Source organism: Pseudopodoces humilis, chromosome 11, assembly GCF_049639895.1.
Source record: "Pseudopodoces humilis isolate 2021_Gansu_Grassland_sample_001 chromosome 11, ASM4963989v1, whole genome shotgun sequence".
Lineage (NCBI taxonomy): Eukaryota > Metazoa > Chordata > Aves > Passeriformes > Paridae > Pseudopodoces > Pseudopodoces humilis.
In genome coordinates, this window is record NC_142210.1 from 13,160,489 (window position 1) to 13,187,384 (window position 26,896).

The following is a 26,896-nucleotide window of genomic DNA, read 5'->3' on the forward strand; positions in this document are numbered from 1 at the left end:
GTGTCCCAAAGCAGGCAGCCTGTGCTTCCAAGGCACGCAGGAGGACACTGCTAGAGCAGAGTTTATTCTCAGTTGTTAATAGAAATCTGCCATTTTAGCAGTAATTAAGCCCACAGTGTTGTAGAGTATCCCTGTGGATGTGTTGCCCCCCTTCCTGTACTGGTGCTGATAGAGGACAGTGTGACACACACAGGTCGTTGCTCTGTGCTGGCACAGGCACTTGATCTATAGAGGGAAGGAAATTGATGTGACCCAGACAGGGATTTATGGTCCCACCTTTATTTGAAGGATGATTTTAGCACTGGCATGGGGTATACATGGGGTATATAGTGGTGAGGAGGGCCATCCTTGAAAATCTGTCCTAAAGAAAGGTTTTGCTCACAAGCTGTGTTCACAAGTTGTCATTTGTCATCTATTTAAGAGTTCCTATTTTTGGACTAAGTCCACTCAGAAATGTCATCAGTGGGATTCAATTTGCTGCTCTAAATGCAAGCCTTTTAAAAGTTTGGCATGCAGGCTGGGCTGTGGTAGAGACCAGCACTGTACAGACATAATTTGTGCATTACGTGAGAAGTTTATTAAGGAATTACTGATGTCCTCATTGAAGAACTCCGTCTGTTGCTTCATCAGTATTTTCCATGGGAGGGCTGGAGGTCCTGCCTGAGCTGGATCTCTAGCCTGAACCTGTCAGAGAAGGGTAAGGTGGTCCTGGTGTGCACACCAACACATCCTGCCCTTTTTCCAGGGATGGAAATTGGCACTGTTTTGCCCCGGGGTGACATTTTCCCCTGCAGGGCAAGGGGTGCTGCTGTATTGGTGATGCCACTGCACATCACTGGGTACATGGTGCTCCTGAGAAGCATGGAGCTGGGATTTCCTGGATTGCACAAGCTGTTACAGCTAAGGTGCTGTGGAGTGAGCTGGTACTGAACCTGCTGTCCTGGCTCTTTAAGGGGTTTAGCAATTGCACATGGAAAATAAACAATTGGCAACAAGGGCTGCTTTGTTGCAAAGCTCAGCTCAGCTCGCCAGGCCAAGGTCCGGCTGCCAGGGCAGGAGGGGGGAAAACGGGTTGGATGATGCTCTGGGTGCAGCCCCGGGTGGTTGCCTCCCTTTATATGGCAGAAACCTGGGAGGGCCCACCTTCATTGCAGCAATGCCTTCTGGAGGTGGGAGGAAAGAGAGAGGAAGGGGAGCTGGCCTTTTCCTGAGGGTTAACTTCACAGTCATGATAAGGGGCTGACAGCTACCTTCCACAGTGAGGATTAGCCAAGAGGAGAAGGGCGCAGGCAAGTTTCTTGGCTGTGCTCTTTCTTTGTGCTAAGGATAAAGGGGAAAAGCCACCATCACCCCCTGAATGCACCATGCCATCATTCCCATCACTCTCTCCTCCCCACTGCCCACACCCTCTCCTCCAGGCAGTTCAGAAGCTATTATCAGGGTCTCCCCTTTGCTCTCTCCCATTTCAAGCACATCCCCTGTCCCCATCAGGACACTACATACTTCCCACTGGGGCTCCCATATCACATCTGCCTCTTTGACCAGCTTTCTGGGGCCCTGCAGGTCCCAGGAACCACCAGGTGGGCAGCTCAGCCAGGGATTGTTTGGTGGGACCACAGCCAGGTGCGTGTCCTCCTGCCACCCCAGGGAGTCCTGGCAGCACACAGAGCAGGGAGCAAGGTGCACTTGCCTCACTGCTCATTGCACAGGAGCAGTAGTGTTTGCCAGCTGGGCATGTGCCTGCAGCTGGGGATAACGCCGGCAGCCATCCATGTTCTGGCTCGGGAACTGAACAACATATTTGGAGGTAGGAGAGCGTGTGCTTGTTGTTTTCGTTGGTGTTTGGGCTGGCAGGGCTGCTGTCAGAGTAGCTCAGAGAGGGATGGCTGGCAGCCCATGCTTCCCTTCTGCTCCAGGAGCCTCATGCCTGGCTGGATGGGGCTCAAAGTTCTCCAGCCCCTGAACCCTGTGAAAGAGGCTTGCTGACAAAATGCGTCTTCAAGGTACTGGCCTGCTGCTGCTGCCCATCCTGCTCTCCCAGACAGCTGCCCAAACTCTAGCAGCACTTGGCAAGAGGTAGGAGCAAATCAGTGAGCTCCAGTAAGGAGCTTACTGTTTCTGGGATGCTTATTACATCCAGACTCTTGCAGATCCCCTATTTTTGTGGCTCTATCCCATGACTGTTGGCTTTGTTTCCCCTTTGGTGAGGAAGAGGCCATGCAGCCTTCCTCGCTGGGTACGGTGCTGCATAGGCTCATGCAGTGGACACTGCTACACCCTGCAGCCTTCTAGGAGCATCTTCTAACCACAGCCACCCTGGGTTTGGCCTAGCGTCTGATTTCACTTCATGTCTTTTTGAACTGGCTTCTTGATTCCCCAGATGCCTGTGGGGGGAGGCATTCCTGGAGATGTGGATGCATGAGGAAGGTCCACATCCTCAGCAGCAAGCCCAGAGGCAGCTGCACAGCTGGTGTGGCAGGGTTGCAGCCTCTTGAACATCAGATGGGTATAGGCCCAGTCTACTGTGGGACAAGTGCTTTCAGCTTGCTGCTGGTCTCCCAGCTGGCAGTAACCCTTGCATTTTTCCTTTCCTGCCAGCTCAGGCACCCAGTTGCTTTACCAGAGGTTTTCGGCTCGTCCCATGAAGTTGTCCCATCACCCAGAACCGAAATAAATACATGGAAGTACACAGATTTGGACATAGTCTTTCCCCTACTTGTTTGTCCCTTGCTGCACATGAAAACAAGAGAAGGCCCTGCAGAATACAGCTGGTGGGTGGAGTGGTCCCTCCTGCCCTGGCAGCTGTCCCCAGCGAGGCGTTTGGAAGGGTGTGATGGCAGCTCTATGAGCTAGGGCTTGTGACTGCCGAGCTGCGAGGCAGGGGAGGTGCAGCCGCAGCGCCCTGTGCTGGGCCAGCAAGGGAAGTCCTGCTGGAAGCAGCATTTTTTATCTGGGCTGCCTGGGCCTGGTGTTTGAATGCTTGGAAATGCTCTTCTCCAGATGTTTCCTAGCACACGCCGGCTCTGTTTATAAACAGCTCCTCAAAGCAAAGCCTGTTGGGGCTGCAGGCGGGTGCTCACGGCAAGCCCCACACGGCTCCCCTGCACCATGGCATGGGGCCTGGGGCCACAGGTCACCTCTGTTCCCTCCTATCTAGATGAGTTGGAGCAGTTAACAAAAGCCCCAAATGCCTCCTCTTCCTTTCTCCTCCCTTTCTCCTGGCTAACAGCTTCCTGCCCCGATGCATCCTGGTGGTGCCAGCATCTCTGAGCTGCCTTCCTGCCCAGGCTTTTGCTGCTGGGGGCACAGAGAAGAGGACACACTGCCCTGCCTGAACTGCCTGTTCCCAGAAAGATTCTGGCTACTCCAGAGTTGGGGAGACATTTCCATTGCATCCAGTTGGGGTTCAGTTCCTCGATGATTGTCTCCAGGGCACGTCCTGACAGCACGCTCATCCAGCCCCTGGAGTTTTCCCCTTATGTTTTGCCAAAATTTGAGGTGAGTGCTGAGGGGCAATGTCAGGCAGGACAGAGTGGAGTGGGTGGAGACTGTGTCAGCTGTTTGGCTGGTTGATGTGCTTTGCCAGCCCCATCTCCTCTGAAGAGAACAATGCTCTCATATTCGTCACTCCTTCCACTTCTAACTGGGTGGAGGTGCCTTTCAGCCATGCTCTTCACTGTCCTGGTCCCTACAGAACAGCACCAAAACCCGATTGAGAGACAAAAACCAAGAAAAAGCCTGTCTAAACAGCTGCTGATTTTTTTAGACATGCTGAAAGGTATCCTGCCAGTGGCCCTGCCAGGATACCTTTCCCTTGGCTGGCCTGGGACCAGGCTGCTGTGCTCAGCTGTGAGCAGGTTCCCAGACCATCAGCACTGCAGAGCCACCTGCAGCTCATCATATCCTGGGTCTTACCTCAGCATCGTTCCCAGGGGATGGCCCTACCCTCCCTGCCGGCCCCACACCCCACACACAGCTGGGGGAGGACAGCCCTGTCATGGCCTGCACTGGGAGGAAGGGCTGAACAATTGCTGCTTGTCAGTCTGTCTCCTCTTCCTGTAGAAAAGGGCACGTTATCAGCTGTCCATAAGTCATCTGGGGAACGGCATTGCTGAAAAATTGAGTCATGTGATACAGATTTGCTTTAGCCCCACCATGGCCTCGCAATGCTGAGGGCCTGTGTGCTTGCAGTTTTTTTGTCCTGGCTGTTTTCAGTGGCTGTAATCTTGTCCCTTAGCTTGGGCAGCATGTGTTTGGAGGTAAGAATGTGAAAGGAATCAGCTTCGCTGCTGTGGAGCTGGAAATGTGTTCCTTTCTGTGGCACTGCTTACCCTCTCTGTGCTGTCAGCTTCCAGCATAACGTTCTGGGCAGGGGGATGGCTTTCTTGGCACTGGTGGGGAGAAGCAGAGGATGCAGAGGTGGGCTTGAGCCACTTCCTGGATCTGAGTACTTCGGGAGGCTAATTGGTACATGGCAGTGGCTTGTCTTTGCAGGTTGAGCTTCCCTCTAATGATGCATGGACAATGTTTTGCCTTCCTTTTCTAAGGAGAACCAATCCACAAGTTGTCTTTGCCTGTCCTCAAGACACAACTGCTCTTTGCAGAGGCAGTTCCTACCCTTTAGGTAGCACTGCTGCCCATGAGCTCTGATGAGGCAGCCCATCCTCCACTCCCCTTCCCTGGGAAGCATGGATATGACTGCTTCAAGACGGAGCCCTCCTTCTATGGAAAACTGGCATTCGGAAAAACCTTTTAGGTTCTGAATCAGGTGAAAGGGAGTGGTGTAAAGACCCTTAATGAAATGGGAAATACCAGTGCTTTAATGGAAAGTTTTAAGGAAGTCATGCTGCATGATACAAAGTGGTTCTCCAGATCAGGAAATAAAAGATAGTCACAGTTGACATCATTAATAGATCCACATTTTTTGCTGGGATAATTCTCCTGGTGGCTGTTGAATCCTGGCTGTCACCTTGGCCAGTCTTGCTGTGCTGGGGATCCAGAGCACAGGCCAGAAGGATGAATTTGGTAGTCTGATCTCTGTACAAGCTGTAGGAGTCACTGGGCAAGTGCCTATGGGAGCTCAACATGGCTTCTTAGAAGAAAAATTTAAATGCTTGCAGTGGAGAGCATTGCCTCTGGAGCTGTCCCAGGGGCAAATGTCCCTGCATCTTCTTACATCTGAGGGAGTCCAGCTTCCAAGCATGGGACCACTTTAAACATTTGGTTGCTAAATCTACCAACAAGTTCTCATTGCCTTGAGCTGCATGGAGACTTGGATGACATCTGACAGGTTTGAATAGGAACCAGTGGCAGGCTTGGCTTATGCTTTGTAACAGTGTTTCTCCTTGACTTCTTCAAGGTGTAAAAAGCCCTTTCTGTAACTTTACCTTAAGTGTGAGGGCTAGAAGAAGAGAGCAGTGCTGGCAGCCCTGGGCTGTGAGATGGTAGTGGGGGTCACAGGTCCCTCCTGCCCTCCTCTGTCAGAACAGGCTCAGACTGCTTTCAGGTACTCAGCTTTGCAGCAGAGGATGCTGTTTCAGGGAAGAAGACTTTCAGATTGAATGTGAGCAACTCTGGGAGGCAGATCCAGCTTCTTGGGGAATAGCATGGGATTAATTCAGTTCCTGCAAGTGGGAGTAGCCAGTGTATGTATGGTGAGGTGTATTCTCTGATGCAGGACTGAGAAAGGAGCCAAAGAAATTGTTGGGCTGCTTGCTTAGGACAAATGAGGACACTTCTGATGGTTCACCCAAGGCACTGGGGATGTGGTTTTGTCTCTCTGAACAGCCTTGTGAGCAGTCACATGATCCTGTGTCCACTTGGCTCACCAGAATGATGCTGGTAGGAACAAAAGGGGATTTAGGAGATGGTAAGCAGTGTGGTTTGAAGTCTGGGCAATATCCTGTGCAGGGGGATGGAAAGAGAGGCAGCCTGTGAAGCACTGGCTGTTCTGAGAGGCTGGGTGCCTCCAGACAGAAGACAAGCATGGTGAGATCCCTTGGGTGGGTGGTAGATCCTGTGATGTGATCCAGACCTGCCCAGACTTGAGGTGGCTGCTCTTCAGGCTGCACTCACTAACATCCCTGTGCTTGTTCTTCCTCTCTTTCCAGGCACACTTTCTGGCAGTATCGCCATGAGAACCCCCAAACCAAAGTTGGGGAGCCCCCTCCTGATGGGCTACCAGGCTTCAACAGTGGTGTCCTGCTCCTGAACCTGGAAGCCATGAGGCAATCCAAGCTCTACAACCAGCTGCTGGAACCCACTATGGTGCAGAAGCTGACAGAAAAGTACCACTTCAAGGGCCACCTTGGGGACCAGGATTTCTTCACTATGGTGGGGATGGAGCATCCAGAGCTTTTCCATGTGCTTGACTGCACATGGAACCGGCAGCTTTGCACATGGTGGAGGGACCATGGATACAGCGATGTGTTTGACCAGTACTTCCAGTGTGAGGGGGAGGTCAGAATTTACCATGGGAACTGCAACTCCCAAATCCCTGAAGACTAAGGCACTCACTGCCCCCAGGGGCAGCTCTGACTGCAGTAAGACCTGCAAAACCATAGTGGCTGCACTAATAGTCCTTCAGGAAGGGTGACCAGCTCTGATCCAGCATTATCTAGATCCAAGAGCATTCAGTATCCCACTGCCTGTAGCCTCACCCTCCAAGAGGAAGGGCAGTTCAGTTGTTGGAACAGGACATCCACAGCCACCGTATCTAGGGCTCTGCTTGGCAAAGTCCATGGTGCCCATCTGTGCCTCAGCTGCTGGGGCATGTGGACAGCCAAGGGGCCATCAGAGACCACTGCTTTTGCACTAGGCAGGGTCCAGCTCCCTGGGTGCTGTGCAGCTTTGCCTTGTCTGATGGTCTGCAGGAGTCCCCAGCAGGCAGTTGGGTTTCATTTGTCATTCTTTGGTGGCCCATTTCTGCACCTCATGCAGAGAATTGGTCTGGGCCCTCTGGAGAGCAGACACTGTCCTCAGGTCATCTTCCTTTTGAAGCATTCCAGAAAGGCAAGAGGGCTTTAAAGACTGAAAAGCTGCTTTAAATTTGGTTACTTACAAACAAAAATTGAATTCTAGATAAGCTTTAAAGCCTTCCGTCAGTTCTTAGCAATAAAAGCTTTACTGCCCTATGTTGTTCTAGAAGTGTTCAGTGAGTGTGTAGCAATAGGTTCATTTTTCTAGCTTTGCCTTTAACCTTTCATACGAGAATAAAGCATCAGATGTCAGACACCTTCAGCTGTTTTTTCTGTGGCACAACTGAAGTTCTGTGCAGTAGGAGGCTTCCTGCTTTTATTACAAAAGTAGCTGATGTGTATCTGCTGGGCAGTTGAGTGTGGTGCCCCACATAGCTTATTCCACATCTGTCCCATGTCAGTGATACAAATAAACGAGCTGGATTTTTAAAGATCACCACCCTAGCAAGGGTTGGTTTGGAAGGATCTGGGAGCTGCCTGTGCTGTGAATGAGTGAGCTGCAGGCTGAGCACGCTATTCCTTGAATAAACGCTGCCTCGGTGAGCCCAGCTGGCGGGTGAGCTCCCACACAGGTCTGTGTCAGGGATGTGCACGGCTCATTAACCACCTCCAGCCCAGCCTGTTTTACACCCTGTGTGTGCATCTGTGTGGTGTGCACGTGCAAGAGAGAGGGGTGGGGACCTGATTGTGGCTTAGCCTGATAACAGAGCACACCATATATGTGGCAGGAGTGTCCTGGGCTCCTTCCCCCATGCCCGTGAATGAACTTACTGGGGAAGAGGCTCTCCTCCCTTGAATTGATGTGTAGAGACAACAGGCTATGGTATGGGCTGCATGCTGAGCCCTGCCCTCTCTGATGTGCTGAACCAATCTATTTCCAGATAGCACAAAACCTTCTCTTCCAGTATGTTCTCATCCCCAGGGAAGGAATAACAAAGAGGTGATTAAAGGTGAAGGAAAGATGCGGTACCCTGCTGTGTTAGACTCATATTTTCACCAAAAAACAAGGTGATCCAGCCTCACTGTACAAGGCAAGGCAGCCAGCCTTGCTGGAGGCTGCAGTGGGGCAGGATTTGGGGCAGGTAATGCACTGTGATGATGCACCCTGAAAGATGAGGAGGGTTACTGGTGCTTACCAGCAGCATTATCATCATCGGGGCACACTGGTGGCACCAGTGACACATGGGGCTTCACATGCCAGGGCAGGACCTTGCCATCAGTTTGGCCATGCTGGAAATACAGGCCAGGCTGCTTGTGTCACCACCAGCACTGGGGAGGGGTGATGAGCAAACGTGGCTTTTACTGGGGACTGAGCAGCTCTGGGGTGGCTGTGAGTGTCAGGGCTGGCCCAAAAGCACCATGATGGGTGCTGCAGGGTGATACCTTGGGAGACGGGGCTGTGTGGGGCCAGGTGCCAGGCATTGCTCACCCTCTGCTTGCAGCCAGGGGATGCTCTCCATAGCGTTGGGAGCACTTCTCTCTGTGGAGTCACACAGTCTATGTGGGGGTAACACCTACATGTGCCACTGCGGCTCCAGGCTGAAACTTTTTGCTTAGGTATTTTTCCAAAAATAATTTACTTTTGTTGTTGCTGCTGTTCAAAATCAGTCCACTGGGAAACTCACTGCATTTTAATTTTTTTTTTTTCCAGCTAGGAAAAGCGTAGTTAAATGAAACATTTAATTGAGCATATTGGTTTCCCCAGGCACCACAGAGAGCGCGGTGGCACAGCCCCCACACAGCGGTGCCGGCCCCATCCCGACCCGCGCCGTCCCGGGGCCGTGACTGAGCACCGCGGGCCGCACCGACCTATTTATAGACCTCGCACGTAGCCCGAGCCGTGCTGCCTGTGTAATTATCTCCCCTTCATGCCCTGCTAATTGCAGGCACTAATGAGCTCAGCTGCAGAGAGCGCCGTGGCAGCCCGGGGCTGACTCGTGGGGCTGGCGGCCCAGCCTTTCCGAAGGGTGCGGCCACAGGGTCTGCTTTGAGGCCGAGCAGAGCTTGCTGTGCTAGGCCGGAGTGGCAGCGACCCTGAGGGCACCGCCTGCCCAGGAGCCCTCACCCCCACAGGCAGTTCCTGCACTACGTGCCCAGTCAGCGTGCATTTCCTCAAATTCCTGGAAGAATGGGGACCCTCCTTCTCAACACTTCTTTGCCCTCCTGCACCCTCCTGTTGTAGCCCATCCTCAGCCAGGTGTTGCTCCAGGCACACAAGTTCAGATCTGAGCATCCCCTCCTGGTCCTGTGATGCTGGCCCAAGGCCAGGACAGCCAGCACTTAACAGCTGCCAGCACAATCATGGTGAAAGATGCCCAGAAACCATTAAACAGCACCAGTTTGCCCCTGGGCACTGGGGATTCCCTGTGGTGACCCTGCGGCAGCAGCACTGGGACTGACAGGCAGCTCCTGGTCTCGGGAGGGCTGGCACCGTGTCCTTGGGCCAGCGCTGGTCCCCTGCCTAGCAAAGGACATCTGCAGACTCCTGAGCCTGGTTATGGGTTTGTTGGAGCCCCTCTGGAGACGCAGCGGGCTAAAGGCAGCCCTTGGTGAGTGGCAAGTGGGGGCATGCTGCTGTGGCACAGCAATGGGGGGACACAGCTGTGGGGAGCGGGAGACCAGGCCTACCAGGGCAGCCTGGTGCCAAGGGATGGGGCACATCACAGCCATGGGAGAGCTGCAGTGGGCCCAGCCAGGGGCTCTACAAGGACGTGGTGGGCTTTATCCTAAGGTTACTCAGTCCAGAGCTCCTCCATCACGGATTCCTGCTCCTAGTCTTCTCACCAGCTGGCTCACAGCAAAGTGCTGCTCATGTCAAGAGCCCCATGTTTTTCCAGGGTGGAGAAGGAGATGGGAGAGCAAAGGGGTCTCCTTTGTAGAAGATCAGGCTGTGGAAAATAGTTGTGCAGTTTAAGGGAAAATTCAGTTTCTTATGTCATTCAGTATTCATGAGAAATTGCACGTACAGTATTCATTATTTTCTGCCCAGCTTTGCTTCCAGCCCTGTGCTGGAGCTGCATGAGATTTTTGCTCTCCTCTCCTGCATTTCATAACACTATCAGTGTTTATTCTCTTACTCATTTGTACTTCTTTCCCATTTGAAATAATCAATTGTTGGTATAAACTCACCTAGGGAGCAATTACTGTGAGCCTAACCCAAACAGGCACTGGGGTGCTCCATTAAGCAGTATCACCGCCCTCTCTCTCCACAGATCCCAAAGGATACAATATTTACTTTTCAGCTCTGCTATTCATACTGAGCGTGCTTCGGTCAGAGTGCCAAGAATAACACAAAGCCTAACAACAGGCTTCAGCGCTAAGATGGAGTTCCTGACTTTACAAACCAAAAAATTAAAAAGCCAGCCTATTTATTTTGCCTTTGCTGAGAAATGCCTGGCAGCAGCAGAGCAGGCAGGTGCCAGAACCACCCCTCTGCCTTCAACAGAGTCATGGGCAGCGTGAAGTCTGTCCTGAGAGACACAGAAAAAGGGGAAAAAATAAAAAGAGCAGTAAGCCTGGGACATGGGTCGGCAACTGCCTGCTTTTCCTTTTAATACAGATTTCATTAGGTTGCTGCAATGTTTTGTGAGCATTTCCTCAAAAGCTTTGCAGAGCCGTGGAAGGCTCTGCATTCCCCAGCACCTGTAGATATTTCAGCCAGGTTTTCAGTAGCTCTGTCTCTGACCATCATGAGCCTCTGTGGATTTAATTACTAATTGCAAAGAAATTGCTGCCCGGTCCTGTAGCCTTTTCATTGCCAGCAGGGTTTGCTTTGTCCAGTTCTTCTCTGGAAATTATTTATTCACTTATCAGCTGCTAACAAGGGAAGCACTTGGAGCAAATTACCTCCTGAGGTATTTCATGGGCATTAGCTGTATTGTACCAAAAGTCTCAGTGTTAATTTAGACAATTTGACTACCTGAAGAAAAAACTGTAAGAAAGCAGAGTCTGGAGCTACCAGAATGAGCCACAGGCCTGGACCTGCAAGAGGCTTTGACATTGCCCACCAATGAGGGGATGCTCAGCAGTTTGTGGGGTGTTCTTGGGAGCCAGGTATGTTTTTCCTGGAGCAGATGTGGCAGGTAGAAAACCATGCCCTGGGGTTCCAACTCCCCTTGGAACAGATGGGCGCCTTCAAGCTCTTTGTCGTGGCTCATTCCTGATGGATTTGGCACCGTGCAGCCCTGGCAGGGTGCTTGTCCTGGTGTCAGTCTTCACCAGCACAGCTCCAGTGCCAGGTTCTCCTCCTGCTCCTGGTCAGCCATCGTTTAGCAGCAATTTGTGACTCTGCTGAGGACAATCCTAATGCTGTGCAAGCCACAGTCTGCCAGCAGAGCCCTGTTCTCAGAAAGTGCTGCATGAACTGTGTCCATTTATCACCTACAGACTTCTCGCTCTTAGTGCATTTTGCAGCTGTTGAAATGTTTGTGGCCTTTGTCACAGCACATCCCCTCCTTAGAGCTGGTCCAGATAAACGGACACTCTCAGGTCCTCAGGACAGTATCATTTTAGGGAATAAATCACTTGTGGATGCCCTGTGGCACACAGGGCTCTAGGCAATGTGTCAGCAAAAAAAAGGTGCATCTTTTTTCCTGCATGCTTTTTCCTTTCAAAGTCATTTCTTTTCTCTGCTGGAGGACTTCTCTGGCTACCTTGGGAACACAGCAAAGACGTCTCCTTCTAGCATAATCCGCTGAGTTCAAGGGCAAGGGAGGTTTTATACAGAATGCTTAAAAACACCAGCAGCAGTAGGGGAAAAAATGAACAGGCATGTGAGATTGGGCCCCGCAGCTGGAATGGGGGCATGGAGAACTGGCCAGGTAAAGGATGCTTAGCTGACCTGACAGGCCCTATGGTGCTGCAATAAAAACCATTAACTGGAAAATAGTATATAATGGTGACATGGCAGAACCTGCCACTCATGCTGAGCTGTTCAGGAGAGGGAAATACAGAGCCAGTGTGAAAAGCTGCAGAAAATGTGGCTGATGTGGAGCAGTAGGTAATAAAATGGGAACAAAATTCATCACTGGTAGATGCTGGGTAGTGCAGATGTATAAGGGCATAACCCAAGAGCACAAAGAGCTGTGGAGAGTGAGGGGGGTGATCTGGGAGGCAGCACATCCCCCAGTTCCTCTCCTTGCTGAAGCCAAGCACTCACCTGTGGGAGGGAGACTAGGATGGGATCTTCCTCCTTGCTGCTCATGCCAAGCCATGCCCATGGGCTCACCAGGAGCACCCACTTCAGCAGCTGTTCTGTGGGCACAGGGCAGGGGAACCACTGGTGCAGAGCAGGCAGGTGGGCTACATGGCCAGAATGCCAGCTGTGCTCTGCCTAACCTTATCCTGCAGGCTGCACTTAGAGAGTCACAGCTCTGGCCTTGAGCCACCCTTGGTCTGTGCTGCATCAGCCCCCTGGAGCTGGGACAGATGCCGTGCATCAGCTCTGGGGAATCATCCCCAGGGATTAAAGCAGCCTTCAGGTTACGGACAAGGATGATGTAGCTGAGGAGAGTCAGCAATGTTCACACCCTCTCCTGGGAACAAATGAAATCTTGCAATTCTGCAGGATCTGTGCTCAGCGGTTTGGGGAACTCTTAGTGTTAGAGAAAAGCAAAGGTGTCCAGGATCAGTTTTTGTTCAGTAATTGGAATGGATATAAGGATGTCCTGGCATTGTAAACCACTGCACTCTGCAGAAGGGAAACAGCAGTGCCTAAAGCCCAGGAGGGCTGGAGTGTATTCCAGTAAAATAATGGCAATTCCCTGTAACACCTATGCAGAAGGCAAGGAGGATGCCAATCCCATGCCAGCGTCAAAGGAGAAGGCTGGCAACCCCAAGCTAGCAGCTTGACTCCCAGCTTAGGTAAAGGGATGGGAAAACTGGTATAAGATTCACCAGACAGCAAATTTTCCAGGTCAAAAAAGATTTTACGTGGAAAAGATGCAGGAACAGATCTAGAAGAAAATTCCATATGGTAGAAAAGAAACTGGAGGCCAGCAAACCTGCCTGTGTTGACACCTCAGTGTTTCACATTTTTAAATCAGCCAATGTTGCAAAAATAGGAAATACAAGAAGTCAGCATTATTAAAGCAAATGTAATGAAATAGCCTATCATGAGTCATTTACTTTTAAACCTCAAAAATTTTTCAGCAGATGCCACTAAATTTCTTTCACCAGTCATTGTTCTGGTGAAGTTTTACCAGAAAATAACAGAGGATATAAAATGCATAGTGTTTCATCCTCTCTTTCTCTGAAGAGCTGTGTGTAATAGGCTGCATTATCAAATAATCATAATATGGAGAGATTTTAAATAATGCTGGGCTGAGTAGCGAGTGCCAAAGCAGTCATATATTTGTCATAGAAACACAGTATCAGGTTCGTAATTAATAAAAGTGTCAGCTGATTTTGGGCTGGTAGCATCATGTACAAATCCTGAAAAAATTACTCTTTGGTCTCCAGTATGAAGTTACTGTTGTTTGTATTTTTGCAGCTCCTTCTGCCCAGGAGTTTCTGCAGCCTGTGCTCAGCCAAGCCTCCCTGCAAAGGGACCACATTGTCCTGATTCTAGAAGCTAAAAAGAAGCAGAGGCTGAGAAACCACTGTCCAACATGTGGGGCCTGGAGGTATTTCAAGATTTTCTGGCTGCCCTTTCAGCTTCCAGTCCTAAAAGTCCCAGACTAGAGGGTATAGGAGGGTAACCTGGAGCCAGATGTCTAGAGGTGATGTAGGTGTTTTTCCCAGTCTCACTTTGCCATCCATCACAGTGGAGTGATGCCCACCCTGCTCTGGTGGTATGTGGCAGGAACCCACAGCATCCTGTGCAGGCTGGGAAGGATGTGGTGCAGGATGCTGGGGACATGCATGTAGCAGCACTAGGTCAGGTGCACATGGGTGCTCACAGAGGCATGGGAGGGTGGCAGAGCATGTTTGGGAGAGACCCCCTGCAGCCAGAATTCCTCCTGGAGGAGCAGCAACACTAGAAAGCAAAGTTGCCCTGTCCCCAAAGTCACATCTAGGACAATGGAGTTTGAAGTGCCACCATGCTTAGCAGAGCAGGAGGGCTGTGGGCGGACATGAATTAAATATAATTGTCTGGGCTACATTTACCCTTCTCAAAATAACTTTGTTTTTTGTGGATCCATTGTCAGAAAACCACAATTGATACTGTCCGACTGCTCAAGCCCTTTATAGTCGCTTGTAGAATAGCAACCTTCTGGTACTGCCAGAGCAGGCGTGGGCCTGACCAAAGCTAAATCAGTGCTGTGGCCAGCAGCAGGGCTGGGCTGAAGGAGGGGATGCTGGTGGCTGACCCACACAGGCCCAGGGAAGGCAGCTGTCCCATGGGGCCCACACTGCAGACACCCTCTGCAGCTGTCAGCTGTGGGAGAGCACCAGCACATTAGTGACATCCTGGGGTCCCAGTACTGCCACCAGGGCTGTCCAGCAGCACACTGCCCATCACATGGGCATGCACCGAGCTCTCAGGACTCCTCCTACACACCATCTGGGCTCAGACTGTAAAACACAGTAAAGTGCATGCTAATTTCGCCAAATTCCAGATGCAGGGAGAACAGCTGAGCCCATTCATTTTGCTTGCAGAAACACCCTGGCAGCAGCATGATGCTGTGAAGGAGGTCCCCTGGCAGAGTGCTGTGCTCTGCTGCTGTCCAGTTTTAGTTAAGAGCCAAGTTTGCCTGCTTTTTTCTAATTTCTCCCTTAGATGTCACAGTCTTTTGCATAAAGAAGATCAAACTGTGATATTTTTAACTATCCTTGTAAAAAAATGTATGGTGCATTGTGGAGAAAGCTGAGTCATGTATAGCTGAGAGGCTCAGCTTGGCAGGGGAGGATGCAGGTGCTGGCCCCAGGAGAGGGGAGCCTTTGCTCCGGGACAGCTGCTTTGTGTGGTACAAACAGAGCTGCAACGCCAGGTGATAGCATTTATGCTGAAATGATGGATTGTGCTGAAAAAGACAAATGGGTGAATGATGAGGGGCTCGTGGTGCACAGGATCCATTGCCAAGGTGGCACACACAGAGCTCAGGAGCAGTGGGGTGGGTGCAGTGGGCACTGAAGGGAGGAGCTGCTGCCCCACAGCCCCATGAACCTCCCTGGGGCAGAGGCACAGGAGCTGCACCTGCCTGGTTGGCTTTGGAGTTGTGCTGAGCTCCGGTGGGTGAATGAGTGTCTGGGCTAAGGGTGATGCCAAAGGCTGCTTTGTTTCCCCCTGCCTAGCCTCTGGAGTGTGCCCAACGCAGGGGCTGGGCAGCAGCACCAGAGGGATTCCAGCACTGGCAGCTTCTCTGCCCAGTCCCACCATCCCTGCCCTTCCACACGAGGAAATGTCTGAGCTGGGAGTCATGCCCGGGTTGCCGCAGATGGCAAAGCACACAGATAAGTGGTTTGTCAGGGCACGCCTCTGCTTTTCCATGTTCTCAGAGCTGAAAAATGAATTCTCTCCTGTAATCCCAAAATTCTTTTGATGATAAGAAAAGACAATTGAAAAGTTTTGTTGTATAACCTTCAAGATCAAATGATGATTTATTCAGAATGTGCTTTGTGGTGTTACATGGTACACAGGCTGAACAATTAGCTGGAAGCAAATATTCCTCCTCATTTTCTGTGAATGTGTCATTAGGATAGCATCTCACCAGTTGAACATTATCATTATCAGCTGCAAATACTGCTGAAGTTCAAACTATTTACTTGTAGTTTACTTTTTATATTATCAAATATTGTTAATTCAGTTTCATTGCTGCCTTAGAAATAATCAGGCAATTTTTTTCTCCTTGCAAACTGCCATAACAAACAAGCACTGGAAATATGTTGTTATTTCTACAGCTGGAAGTATCAATGGCACGTAAAATGTCCTTTTAAGCAAATCTTTAATAGTTTATTTTCTGGATGAAAGAAGATCCAAGGTATTGTATACAATGCACGTAGCTTCTGTCTGCTGGTGTGTCCTAGAACCTTCAGGGAGCTCACAGCCATACCCAATGCTGCTGCAAAACCAGGCATCCTGTTACCTTCCAGCCCCTGGATGAACCTCTGCAACAATTTGGGGGAAGGGCTGGGGGAAGAGGATTTGGTGGAGACAGATAGATGTTTTTTCCATAGTTATGGATAAACATGGATATTTGCCATTACATTTCCCTGTTCAATGTAGCAGGAAACCTGCCAGCAGGGTTTGTACTGGGCTTGTGTGCAGGGGTTTGGGCTTCCCAGTTCAATTCCCACACTGAGTGCAAGGTCCCTGATGCTATTTGAATCCTGCAGTTCCTCTGCTCTCACCAGTTTTGTCCTTGGTCAAACAAAGCAAATTACAGAAGAGGGGTCCCCCCACATTTTCATTCTTTTGCCTGTGGCTGGAATAGAGTGGGAAAGGCTGTGGGGTTGCTTCCTGTGCCCTCTGCTATGTCACACTGCAGGACAGAGATGTGGATCACCACTGTCCCATACCCCTTGCAAACAACCAGAGAGTGTTTTACTGGTTTAGGAGAAAATTTGATCTCAGGACTCTCAGCTCATTCCCTTCTGGTGCCAATGCCAAGGCTGTGGGACAATCACTGTTAGAAAAGAGAGGAGGTAACTTCCTGGTTCCCAGGAACATCTCCTGAGAAGGTCCATGATGCCCTCCTGGCCTGGGGGGAGGTTCTAGCTGGGAAATGCTGCAAACCAGGATAAGAACATGCTGGGGAGGCCCTCAGGACTGGAGACCCCTTTTCCTGGAGCTGGACTTCTCAGGGTTCTGTGAACAGGGATGGAGGGAAGCATCACCTCTCATTAAGGGCCCCCAACGTACTCCCCTCTGGGAGGCTTTAGCCTCTGGGAACAGCTCATTGTGTTCCACAGAGTACAGTGGGACAGCAAAATTCATTCCCTGGCTCATCAGGAAACTAATTTTCTAGCAACATGAAATTTGTATGTGTGGGAGAGTGTTGTATGATCTGTGTTTGATGGGGAAGAAATGCTTTCAGACAGGGCAAAGATCTTTGGTTACAGGCATTTGATAGAAATATGGATTGAGGAGAGCAGAATGAACAGTGATAAATGTTTCTCACAGAAAGGACAGTTAATCTTGCTGGCCTCAGATATTTTTCTTCTTTCAGATTGATGCCAGGTGAAATACCTGCCAGCAGTGTTGTCTTTAAAGCCTTGAGAGCCTGAGAGGAAACTCAAAACCTGCTGCTGATTGTAATAAGTCCAGTAAACAATTTCAGCCCTGAAGAAGCACTTCCCATGTGTGTTGCAGGGAAGGTTTCACATCGAGAGTCTGTGACTATAAATCAAAATGCAAGATAAATCAAGAAATGATGCTTTATTCTGCCTGCCCAGGTGAAAGCCCTAAATGTTGGCCATTCCTTCCTCCCAGACCTTGTTGCAGCCAGGGCTCCTCTTCTCTACCATTTATTCCACCTTAGGAGAACATCAGCTGGGCTTTGTGCATGAATTTATGTTCACACCTTGTGAACCTCTCCCTCCAAGGGAAAAGCGATAATGTGGAAGACAATTTCTGCTGTCAGCTTATGCACTTGCCAGGAGGAGGTAGGAATTACCTCCAGTCATTATTGGTCATGCTCATAATCCAAGAGGCTTTTTTCAAGATGTGGTGGGACACAGGCTTTTTGCACATTGAATGTTAAAAGGTAGTGTCAACTTTCACAGTAATTTAAGGCTGGCATTCCTTCCTGCCTTGCTCTTTCTTCCAAAGGGCATCTTTCATCTTTCTTGGAGGCTTATCTTTAGCAGACATCATAAACAAAAACCTTTAAACACCCTCACCATCTCTCACAGACCAGCTTCATTCAATACCTGGCCAAAAATGTCAGGTGTCCCTTTTGTCTGGGTGATGGAACATTTGGCTGAGGAAAACAAGTATCTGAGAGAGGGCAAGTGGATGTGAGTGTGAGTTTGTAAATGGGTGTGTGGGTATGTGAGGTTCTTCATGCCACCCTCTCCAGCCTCTGAATCCTGGGCAGTGTCCCACAAGAGGGTGAGAAGGTGCTTTTCCTGGCACACAGGCACAGGGGGCTGTGCTGGAGGCCAGGAGCATAGATGTTTGCTCTGTGTTTTGCTGGGATAAGCTGAGGCAGGAGCCTCAGCACAGAGCTGCAGGTGTTTTGGGGAAAAAAAATAATTAAAAAGAAAGATGTTAAAACTGAGGGGGGAGGTGCTGGTAGTTACTAAGCACAAGGCAAGGAGAAGCTCACCATGCAGCTGTGGCCCAGCTGTCTTAGTGCACCTTGGAGGAGCATATCATGGTCTTTGTTTTCCTCCAGCATGTGAGGTGCTGATCCAAGGTGAGACACAGATGGACATTTGGCTGTGTTTTTTCAAAACCAGTAGAGTTTAAAAGGGAGCCATGCTCCAGCAGCAGGGTTTTTCCAGCCCTGGCACTGGTGCAACCCCTTCCCCCAAGCATCCATGCTCTTAACCAAGGCGTCCTGACCTCCCTCTTCCCAGAGAACAGCCATCATGACCTCTGTGCTGGGCCCTTCCTGGCAATTAGCAACCTGCCAAGCTAATCAACACCTCCTGGCAGAGCACTGCCAGAGCCGGGAAAAGTGACTGTGTGCTTGATCCGGTGCTGGGAAGCACCACGAGTTCCGGCCAAGTGGGCACCTTGCAGAGCAAGCTCCCTGCCTGCTGGAGTCTGATGTCCCAAGTTCCCTGAGAGCAGTGGTCCCGGGGAAGAAGCCCCTCATGGTCTGCAGCACACATGCTTCTTGCAGGTTACACTCTGGGGAGCAAGGAGCAGGATTACTGCATGGTTTCTGAGAAGCAATAAACAGCCATAACCAGTCTTGCATAATGCCAGAGTCTGATTTCCACGGCTGCTGAACTCCTCCATTGGGAAGAGGAGCCACAGAAACTGGGCTGTGGGCCAGTCTGTGCCCTGCTGCTCGTGGAGCACAAAGCCTTCTGCCCTTTGAGTTTCAAAATACAGCACCCTCCTGCTCCCCCAGGATCACCCACGCCATGCCTTTCAGTGCTGCTCTTGGCTTTGCTGGAGATGGACATGTTGAGGCAGGACAGGTCTGTCTGCCCCTGCTTTGCTGTCCCACTGGCTCCATGTTGTGGGCACCTTCTAGCCACACGCTGCCCAGTACCCTCTGCAAAACCCACTGCTGATATTCCCAAGGTGGCAGATGAATGTCCTGTGTTCCCTGGGCTGGTGTGTGGCTTCACCCTCTTTGCTTTGCCTGTCTGCCCATGGCTCCCAGGCAGGAGGTGCCTCAGCCCCAGCTGGTTCACTGGGTGGGATGCTGGGGAGGTTTGCCAGCTGGAGTGCCCAGTCTCCGGTGCGACAGGGATGCAGGGGATGCTGCAGACTCACTGCAGCCACAGGGCTTGTCGGAGGACTGGTCACTGCCAGCTGCAGCCCATGGATCAGTATCTGGGATTGCCAGAATAACCATACCATGGCAGGCTTGTGACACCTTCACTGAAGTGAGTGACCATTGCTGCACCTCTGGTGGATGGTTTGCAGCAGCACTGAACCACCAGGGCATGTCTCCAAGTCACAGGGAAGAGGCAGACACTGGCAGAGAGGCTGTTTAGGAGGGGTGTGCCGAGTCTGGGACAGGGGGTAAAAAACAGGAAAGGCAGCTGCCTGCTGGAAGGGATTAGATGAAGCTCTGAATGCAGAGCAGGGATTGCAGGCAGCCCTGCCTACCAAGCAATGCATATTGGGAGAACTGAGGGGGAAAGAGAAGCATGAATTAAATAATTGTCCAGCAATTAGTTTCTGAGCACTACCTCTGCTGCTGAAGAACTCTTGCTCTATTCTCACAGGCTGGACACAGGGGCCAGCACAGCCTATGCCCAGTCCCTTCAGCATCACACCCAGGTACTTCAGTGATTTACAAGGAGCTGTCACATCACCAGTGAGAGAAACAACCCAAAGTGATATTCCACCATGCTCCTTAGGGTGAGCTCTGAGTAATTACTCCAATTATACTCCAAATTACAGGGAAGCCAGTGGCTTCCACACAAGGACAGATTGCAGAATCCATCTTTAATTGTCACTTGGGCTGTGCTCTGGTGCCTCAAATTTGAAGTATACGTTCATTTCCCTCGTGGGTCTGTAATCACACTGCTTATAACCACCTTTTTATCCACTCCTCTATTTCTAGTATCTATGTCAAAAAAGACAGTATATTAATCAGTCAAGCTTTCTTCGCTTCTTCTTGTCAGCAGCAAACTCTCTTCTAAAATGGAGCAACCAGTTGTCTTCACCTGGAATTGCCTAGGAGAGACATCCATAAAAAATCCAGTAAGTGACAAGTCCATGGGGAGCATGATTTGTTGCTCCAGGTAAATGATGAAGGACAGGGCTTAGCCAGGCAGGGAGAGGCCAGATCTGTAAATCCAGATCACTCCCCGAGACTGTTGCTATGTCAATAGTTATGAAAGCCCATCAACAACTTCTCCCTCTGTCTGCAGCCCCAGTGCGTCCCAGCAAGCAGGGCTGGCACCAGAACAAGGCCCATGGCAGGGGGCTGCTCTGTCAGCACAGATTTTTTGCATAGTGAAGCTGCAGGGCTGTGCCACGCTGAGCCTTGGTCACAGCATTGCCAGGGATGGGGAACTCACTGCAGGCTCTGATGGGGTGTTTCAGAGGGTGCTCACACACTGAATCCGTGCCTTATTTCTAACCACAGCTTTCTCTCATCCTTGTCTGCAAAACAGAGGCACTGCCAAACATTTAATCACATCAAAAAGAGCTTTAATAATCTGGGATCAAGTCAGCCCTTTAACCTCTTTTTCTGGCCTGCACTGATGGTGTCCCAGGAATTTCTCTCCATTAAAAGTCTGCCTTCTGATTCCTTCATTGGTCCTTGGCTTCTCCTTTGGGCTTTTTCCAGTTTCCCTTCCTCCTGAGATGCTGACCCCGCACTGGACCTGGCTCCCAGGGAGGCTGCAGATCCCTCCTGGACAGCTCTGTTCAGTCCCTTCCCTACAGAGGCATCTTTTTTTGAGGGGGGATTGTCCTCGACCTTTTCCCTGGTGCCAGGTGCTGTCAGCACAGCCTGCTCCTGGTACCTGTGCCATCATGGCTTCACCAGAGCCTGGGCAGCTCCAGCCTTTGCTGGGAAACCGAGGAGGCGTTAAATAATGGAGGGCTGAGAATCAATCCCCGCGGGAGGCCCCGGAAACACCCGGCTGAGCAGCGGGGCAGGGCTTGCAGCAAGCTCCGGAGTGTCTGGGTCTCCAGAGCAGTAACTCCACACGTTCGCTCCAAGCAGCTGGAGCTGCCAAAAGCCTTACGCAAGCCACTTACATCAGCGCCTCACCAGTGTGACTGATAGAGACAATCTCAAGAACAGAGATATGCCAAGATCTCTTTTTCATAAAATGGTGCTAATTGACACTAATGATAATTCCCCATTTCAAACCTTTATCAACAAAATCCGGTCAGGGCCATTCCATCCCCCAGCACAGGACTGATGTCAGCTGGAGCCGCCTGGGACATCCTGTTTACTCCATGGAGGTACGGGCAGGGTGCCAGCGCTGGGACCCCGGGGGAAGTCCCAGGGACCTGCAGGAGCTAATTAAGTGCTCCTCCCCCGGCTTCTTTTTACGTTCACCGATGTGTCAGACCTGACGATTTGAAAATCTAACCCCGGTAGCTATTGTTTAACATCTTCCTGAAGCCCTCGTAGGATGGAAAGTGTTTTATTGTGATTATATTTTATTTTATAACATGCTGTATTGTTTGGCTTTTGCCTCTCAAATGCCGAACAGAAATATTTGTCAAATACCTCTCCTTTTCTGGGTTGCTGCCTACATGATTTGTCACCCTTTGCCTTTCTGGTCTGGGCAGAGTTTTCTCTTTGTGCTCACCGCTTCCTTCAACAGTCTTGTGATGTTCATGCAGCTTGTCACAGACTTATGCCTTTTATTCTGGTCTTTATTTTTGCAACTGCCTTTACCCTGAGATGTGCAGACCTGTATTTTGTTCTGAACACAGTTTTGGGGGTTAGGCTGACACATGCTGGGACAGTTCTTGGCCTCTACTCTGGGGTGTGTATTTTCACATTTGTCCTGGGACAATGATTTCCAGATTTCCAACCCACTGACAGCTCCAGTGGGCTGTGGTGCTATCCTGCTCTGTGTGAGCAGCACACAGAGGACGGACACACAGACCAGCAGGTGCTGCTCCCCTTGGGCTCTTCAGCCATTGCACCAAGGCAGCGTAGAGGTGGAGGTAGGTGGCTGGGCAGGTTCTTGCAGGGTGGGTGCAGTGGCTTCCTTTCATCCCAGGAGGGGCAGATAAGCCTTTTGTGCTACCCCCACACATGATTTGCAGCACAGGAACCAACACCCAAAGCACAGGGAGGGGGCTCCCCTGGGAGTGGAAATGTGGGCACCCTGTGAGGCAATGCTGTAGCCCCATGAGGAGAGTGGCTCCTTGCTGCTGTGCTGGGCAGGGATGGGGTCCCTCCATGCATCCCTCTCTGGCAGCACATTGGCTCTTCTGATGGGGTTTTACACAGAAAACAGGTTTGGTTCCAATAGCAATAAGAAAATACAAAGAAACCTGCTTTTGAAGGTGTGTATATCTCCCTCTTTCCCCAAAAGAAGCACAGCTGGAACAGGTTGGTGGTTGCCTACAGGGACTGTGTCAGAGTAGTGAAATCTCCCACATTTGACATCTAGGAAGGGTCCTGCCCCTGCTGCAGAAAACAGGTGTTGTATCCTGAATATCTCTAACACTGGAGTGCTGGATGCACACATGTGCATGGCCAAGGCTGAGGCTGTCAGGTGAGCAGCATCTCCCATTACTGTGCTGGAATGCTGAGGATCCCTCCCCAGTAATTACCCTTCCCAAGGGCTCCGGAGCCAGCATGTGTCCCAGTCATCACAGCAGACAGACAAGATACAGATAGCAATTTCTTCTCTACAAACTATCAAATTACAAACTTGCTTTTTAATTGTACACTCTTTGAAGGAGGTCACTGTGTGGCTGGGGCATATTTCTGCCTGTGGATCACCCAAGAGTTGGGTGGCAGCTATTTTAGGTGTCTGGGAATTATGAGGTCTCCAGCTGGGCTAAATGGAAGAACCCCTGGGCCATGAACCTGCTTCAGCCCCTCACACGTGCCCTACCTGGCCACCCTCACCCCAACAAATGCATGGGTTGCTCTGCATCCCAAATGCCTCCTTCCACTTCCTGAGCAGAGCCTTCTGCAACCCAAGGGCTGCATATCCACAGAGCAGAGGGTGCGGTAGCCCCCAAGCCATGTGTCCAGCATCTTGTTTCCAGCTTGCTGCCCCCACACCCCAAAAAGATTCACCACCCATCCCAGCCCCCTTTCCACAGGGATGCAGGCCCCACGTGAGAGCTCGTGTGCCTGGTTTGCTGTCATCACACTGGGACTTCACAGGGACTGACTCAGTCACTAGAAGGGGGAAGGAAATAGGAAGATGGCCACGGGAAGGACAACATCCCAGAGCACAGGGCGCTGCTCCCCAGCCCCTGCCCTGCACCCACACCCTGGGAAGATGTAATGACAGGTGACTGTAGGTATGAGCAGCACAAAAAACCTTAACAGAGGTGTGATGGAAGGCTGATTCAGCTGGTACAGGGGCTCCTCACAGCTGCACATCAGCTGCCACCTTGGAAGAACAGCTGCGTAACATTGACAACTCTCCTGTCACCCAGCCCAATCCCACAGCACAACACACCTGAACTTTACCCTCACTGGCTTTTGTTATTGGCCATCCACTGGCTTCATGCATCCAGATGCTTTTGGTGAGGCTGTTTAGGTGGTTGCAGGTATTTAGGCAGATGCAGGTAGGTACAAATACCCCTCTGCTCATGCTGGAGAGGTGGCTTTTCCTTATGCTTGAGACCTGCAGCAACAAGTGGTTCCTCCAGTCTGCAGTAAGTTTGTCAGTGTCTGATCTATCTCGCTGTAGAAAAACTGCTAATGCTGTTTAAGTGACTTATGTTAGGTGTTACATTTTAGCCACGAGGTGCTATTTGGACTCTTTGGACAGTGATGGAGTGTTCATTTCTTCCTCTGACATGTTTGTGTACACCAACTACACCTGGAACATCTCCTTCATACCCTTCACTTTGAAGCCTTGTTTTGTTGGTCAGGCAGCACTCCCCCATTTTTTTGATCCAGGAGCTTGGTATGACCACTGGAGGAGAATGTGCTGGGCAGCGTCTCTGCTCTTGGAGACCTCCAAAACTCAAATGTCCTGATCCAGTGTTTGTAACAGTTTTGATGGGTGCAGAATGTTGGACCAGAGACTTCCAGAGATCTTTTCTAGCCTTTATTTTATTTTACTCTGGGTACTGTGTCTAGCACAGAACAGTGATTTGTCAATGGCTTCATAATTGCAGGGCAGCCTGGTTATTTCCAACAGCTGTGGTCCCTAGGTCACGTCCTCTGCCACTGCTTCCCTGTACTGAGTCTCTCATCCTTCACAGCATTTGCGCCCTCAGGTCCCAGCCTGCCCTTGTGCTCACAGTTTCAAGGTGTATTTGGGGCTGTTCCCTGGGTGACTCAGATCACTGGCACTAGCAGCATGTGCTCCTTGCTGTTTATGGCACCATCAGCTTGTGTCATCTGCTTGTCTTACCAGGAAAGACTTTTCTAGTCATTTAGTTAATTGGTTAAAGTATTAAATTATGCAACACCAAGAGCTGATCCCCTTGGAGCTGCTTGTAATAGCCAAATGGCATCTCTAATTCTCTCTTGCCCTTCAGACTTGGTCACAGCATCTGTTTGTATGCAGTGTTTTTAACTCATGTCAGGTGGCATTAAAAATCCTTGAGGAAACTGGATTGCAAGGCATCAACCCAGCCTGTCAGGCAGGACAAGCTGTAGTCCTCTCTGGAAAAGAAGGACAACAGCTCTTTTTCCAAACCTCTCTCTCAACAATAAGGTGCTTCACTGTGTACCTGAGTGCCTTGGCTGTTGGGAGGATTGGTATTGGGTGGTACTGGGATATTTCTTGCCCTGTGACTCTTCCAACTGAGGCCCCAAGCTCTGCCTGTTGCTGGGTTTGCAACCATCCTTCCCGCAGCTCCAGGGCACCACGCTGCATTGGCTCCTGCACTGAACAGGGATCAACTCAGCAAAACCCAGTGGCAATCAATTAAAAACATTAATGGGACAAGGAAGTTCCTTCTGGGAACAGCAAGGACTGTTTGTTTGCTGCCTGGCATCAGTTCCTGGTGGTGCCTTGTTGAGCATCCCCATCTTGTGACAAGGTTTGGGGTAGGCAGTGGTTATAAGGCTGTTCTGGGGCTCACCAGTGATGGGCATACACAGGGCCACCACTGTGGCATTGGGAGAAGTATCATGAGCAGTGACTGTCCACAGCACCTCTGCTCTGGACCAGGCATGGTCAGTATCCCCTTCCTGATGGTCTTGTAGGTGGACACACTGCTTGGGTGAAGGCTGGAGGCTCCAGGGATGGGGCGGTGTCATAATTCCTGGGGCTAATAGACCAATTTCCAGGTTAAACAGCTGGGTGGGTTGGTGCAGGAATTGCTGCTGTGCCTGCAAAACTCATCACCCGAGCAGGTGACACACACCTGCCACTCTGGCATGGGGGAGGATGAAGGCAGGAGCTGCCTATTCTGCCAGTGGTGGGATGACAAAAGCAGCTGCCAGGGTGGAGTGTTGGACACCAGTGAAATGCCAAGGACAGGGAGCTGCAGCTCAGCTACACTGGAAGTGCAAAGACAGGGCTCCAGGCAGTGCCTGTCCTGGGACAGGCTGAACCTCATCCTCCTGGTTAGGGGAGAAGCAGGAAACACAGCACACGAGAAGCTTGTCCTGTGGGAGGTGTGGAGCTGCCATGGGGGTGCTGGCACCTGGAGGCTCTGCTTGCATTAGCACCTTCTGGGAAATGAGCCCTTGCACCACAGTTCCTATTGCTCTGCACAGATGTTTTCTGGCCAGTTTAGCCTGCCTGTGGCTGAGTGTGTAACCCTGCTTTGGGACCATGCTTGTCTGGCAAACACTGCCATACTTGGCTCTACAGGCCACCTTGCAGGTGCTGCCAGTGAAGTTTGCAGTGGTGGGGAGGATTTCACCCACTCACAGCTGCCCTTTTCTTGGGCCTTTGGTCAGCACATAAGGAAGCACTGGAAAAGGAATAGGCTGTCTGGGGAGAGCTCTCGTGATTGCAGGCAGATGCCATCTCACAGGTCAGACCAAGCTGTGCTTGTGCAACTCTTTTTGATTATGTCCTCAAGGATAGGTTGTCTCAGACTGTTGTAAACTCTGAAAGTTTTTTCTAAAATAGTGGCTGTTTGTGGGGTTGCACTTCTTGTCTCTCCTCCCTGGCAGCTCAAATACCCAGAAGAATAAACTGCAAAAGGACGGCCCCAATCTCGATGTAACATGATAAATTATGTAATACAATGTCACAATTATGTATTTCTGAAAGAGAAGTAGGGCAGCGAGCTGCCAGAGACGGCTCCACTCTCTGGTGAGCAACACCCACGAGCTGCTGCTGAATGAACCGTGAGCTGGTGGGGTCACCTCCCTCCACATCCTTAATGCCACAGTTCACTGCAGAATCGGTAGGAGCTTTCAAGACCCATTTTTTATTCCTTCAGAGGCATTGTGTGTGTGTGTGTGTGTGTAAACCCTAACAAAGGGAAGAAGTAGGTAGTTTGTGCAGCCAGCAGCACGTTGCTTAATGCTTGCACAGTGCCTTGGCAGCTCTCAGCAAATTGTTTAACCAGGACCCTGTGCCGGGTCAGGTCAGAGCTTTCTGAATCCTCTGACCACTGCATTTGCAGAGCCTTTCTTTGTAATTTCTGTACCAGTACACTGAGCGCTCATGCTTCATCTTCCTCACTGCACTGGGAGAAGAGTAAATACATTGTGATCTTCGCAGAGCTTGTCAGAAGTGGGCAGGGAAAGGCAGAGACTGAACAAAGT

General features: G+C 50.7%; 1 protein-coding gene across 1 annotated transcript in view; it reads left to right on the forward strand.

Moving 5' to 3' along the window:
- Positions 1-7,946, forward strand: part of XXYLT1 (xyloside xylosyltransferase 1) — a 33,886-nt gene extending 25,940 nt beyond the window's left edge. The window contains exon 4 of the mRNA XM_005527116.3: positions 6,111-7,946. Coding sequence (XP_005527173.1) covers positions 6,111-6,507 — 397 coding nt within the window. The 3' untranslated portion in view covers positions 6,508-7,946. The remainder of the gene's footprint in view (positions 1-6,110) is intronic.
- Positions 7,947-26,896: the final 18,950 nt, after the last annotated feature.